Source organism: Eurypyga helias, unplaced genomic scaffold, assembly GCF_000690775.1.
Source record: "Eurypyga helias isolate BGI_N326 unplaced genomic scaffold, ASM69077v1 scaffold4405, whole genome shotgun sequence".
In the NCBI taxonomy this organism is placed as follows: domain Eukaryota; kingdom Metazoa; phylum Chordata; class Aves; order Eurypygiformes; family Eurypygidae; genus Eurypyga; species Eurypyga helias.
In genome coordinates, this window is record NW_010249334.1 from 92,166 (window position 1) to 94,170 (window position 2,005).

The 2,005-nt window shown below is 47.6% G+C and overlaps 1 protein-coding gene across 1 annotated transcript in view; it reads right to left on the minus strand.

Annotated features, from left to right (window-relative positions):
• FBXL22 (F-box and leucine-rich repeat protein 22) overlaps positions 1-618 on the minus strand; it is a 2,861-nt gene extending 2,243 nt beyond the window's left edge. Inside the window, exon 1 of the mRNA XM_010151312.1 lies at positions 275-618. Coding sequence (XP_010149614.1) covers positions 275-609 — 335 coding nt within the window. The 5' untranslated portion in view covers positions 610-618. The remainder of the gene's footprint in view (positions 1-274) is intronic.
• Positions 619-2,005: the final 1,387 nt, after the last annotated feature.

Consider the following 2,005-nt stretch of genomic DNA (forward strand, 5'->3'; position numbering starts at 1 on the left):
CGCAGCTCGCAGCAGGCTCGTCGGCAGTACAGCACTTTGCTATGTTAGTTATTCATTCTTCACATCAAAGGAGAAAAGCAGGCTTCAGGCAAGTCGGGGTGACGTACACACGACTGCCAGTATAAACCCAACAACGCGTACAACTGTCAAAGCGCTCCCGCCCTTAACGCTCCGTTTGCGGTAGGATCTGGGGAGTAAATTCAGCCCATCTGTCACTGCCAGGCAGTTAACTTTGACAGCAGTTGCAGAGGAGTTTCACACCCAAAGAACGTACCTGTTGCAAACTTCTAGTAAGAAATCACTGACAGTGTTTTCATGCCTGTGACAGAAGTCTTTCTGGAAACTGTTTTTCATCCAGTCCTCAATATTACACACCTTGACTCTCTCTGAATACCAGCAGATGGATAAGTATTTTAAAGTAGGTCCCAGGAGAAAATTGTCCTTCTTTAGTTCCACTGGAGAATGAAAGTTCAACAAAGACCATAGTAAAGGATCCTGAAACACTTCTAGCAACTTGTGACATGTTTTTGCTAAATTTTTCCTACTGTTTTTGTCCAGAAAAGAGAACAGATGCAGAAGGCATTCCCGATTCAGCTGGGTGATATGCATCGCCCGGCAGTGCGCGTTACAGAGACAGGCTGCTGCTCCTCTGGCACAGCGGCAGCGTGGAGGGGCTCGAGCACCAGAAGGCTGTTGCACATATATGGTTGTGGAATGGTGTTTATTTTTGGCCAGCAGCTGGTGCAGAAGCTAAGAACAGGGGAAGGAGAGGGAACACCCATGAAAGTGCTGTTCATTTCGACAAGGGAACGGGATTGGCACGTAGAGCAGCAGCACTTGACTTCCGTGAAATGCTTCCTTAAAAGGGATTTGGTTTTCCCCTTGCAGCCACTCCTGCAGTTCAGTGGGGTTCGTGGGGGCAGGGGTTGCAGCTTTGCCAGCCTCTCAGGCGTGGAGGGTTTGGCTTTCTGAGCAGAAGTTTGGTTTTGCAGTGTGCAACAACTTTAGCCTTTATTGGTGCTGTGATTTTTAGGCTGCACTTGGGCTTCATGGCCAAGGACTGTTACACTAAATAACGAGCTTTCACCAACCGCCTGTAAAGTGAGCTGAAAAATTCCAAGCGCCTTAAAGTGCGCTCTGTCCCCTCACCACCCCCTTCTCTTTACAAGCCCCAGGCGTACAGGCAGCCTCCTGCCCCCTTCTTGCATAAGCAAAGCTCTTTCCGTACCTTCTGCATGCAGAAATTCCCAATGCCCAGGAGGACATGCACAGGAACAGCCCGTCTGCGCTGAGCTGCCTCTGGGCTTGTGCTTTTAACAGATGCTGCTCAAAATGAAGGTAAATACAAGTTTCCTGGCGTTGTTTTTGTAGGCTTAGTTCCATTACCATAGACTTGGAAGCTTTGGTGGGAAAAGGCAATAGAGAATTGGTTCTATAAGTGTTTGTTTTCCAGTAAAGGCAGAAACAGCAGTAAAATCTCTCCTGGAAGAAAACAAAACTACAGCAAAGGGCAGGTTAAGAATTAAAAGTTCAATTGAATTAAAATGAACCACCCTAAAACTTTCCATCTTTGTAAAACAGAGATGCTGGAGGTGATGGTACTTTATGCCCATCTTTTCTGTCCAGTGCTCCTGCGAGAAAATACTTCCACCTGATCAGTTGGTACTAACAGCACTGCAGGAATTCAAGTGGCTTGCAGGGGTTTAGCAGCTGGGAGATCTTCTGTACCCGAAGTGGGTTTGCTTCAGTCTGTGACAGGGTGGCGTGGGACCAAGATTCATCTCTTCCTTCTTACCCTGAGAATGAAATCCAGCACTGAAAAAAGCAAGATTTTAACCTCGTTTGCAGTCTGCAGCACTTACTTTTGCCTAGGTCAAGGAAGGCGTATGCCTACGCAGCGACTCAAGGGCAGCTGAGGGTCGGTTTCATCCGCGAGAGCCACAAATTTTCTACTACACACTGTGCTGAACACCAGCCAGTCCAGTCCTTCTGGTTTCATGTCCTT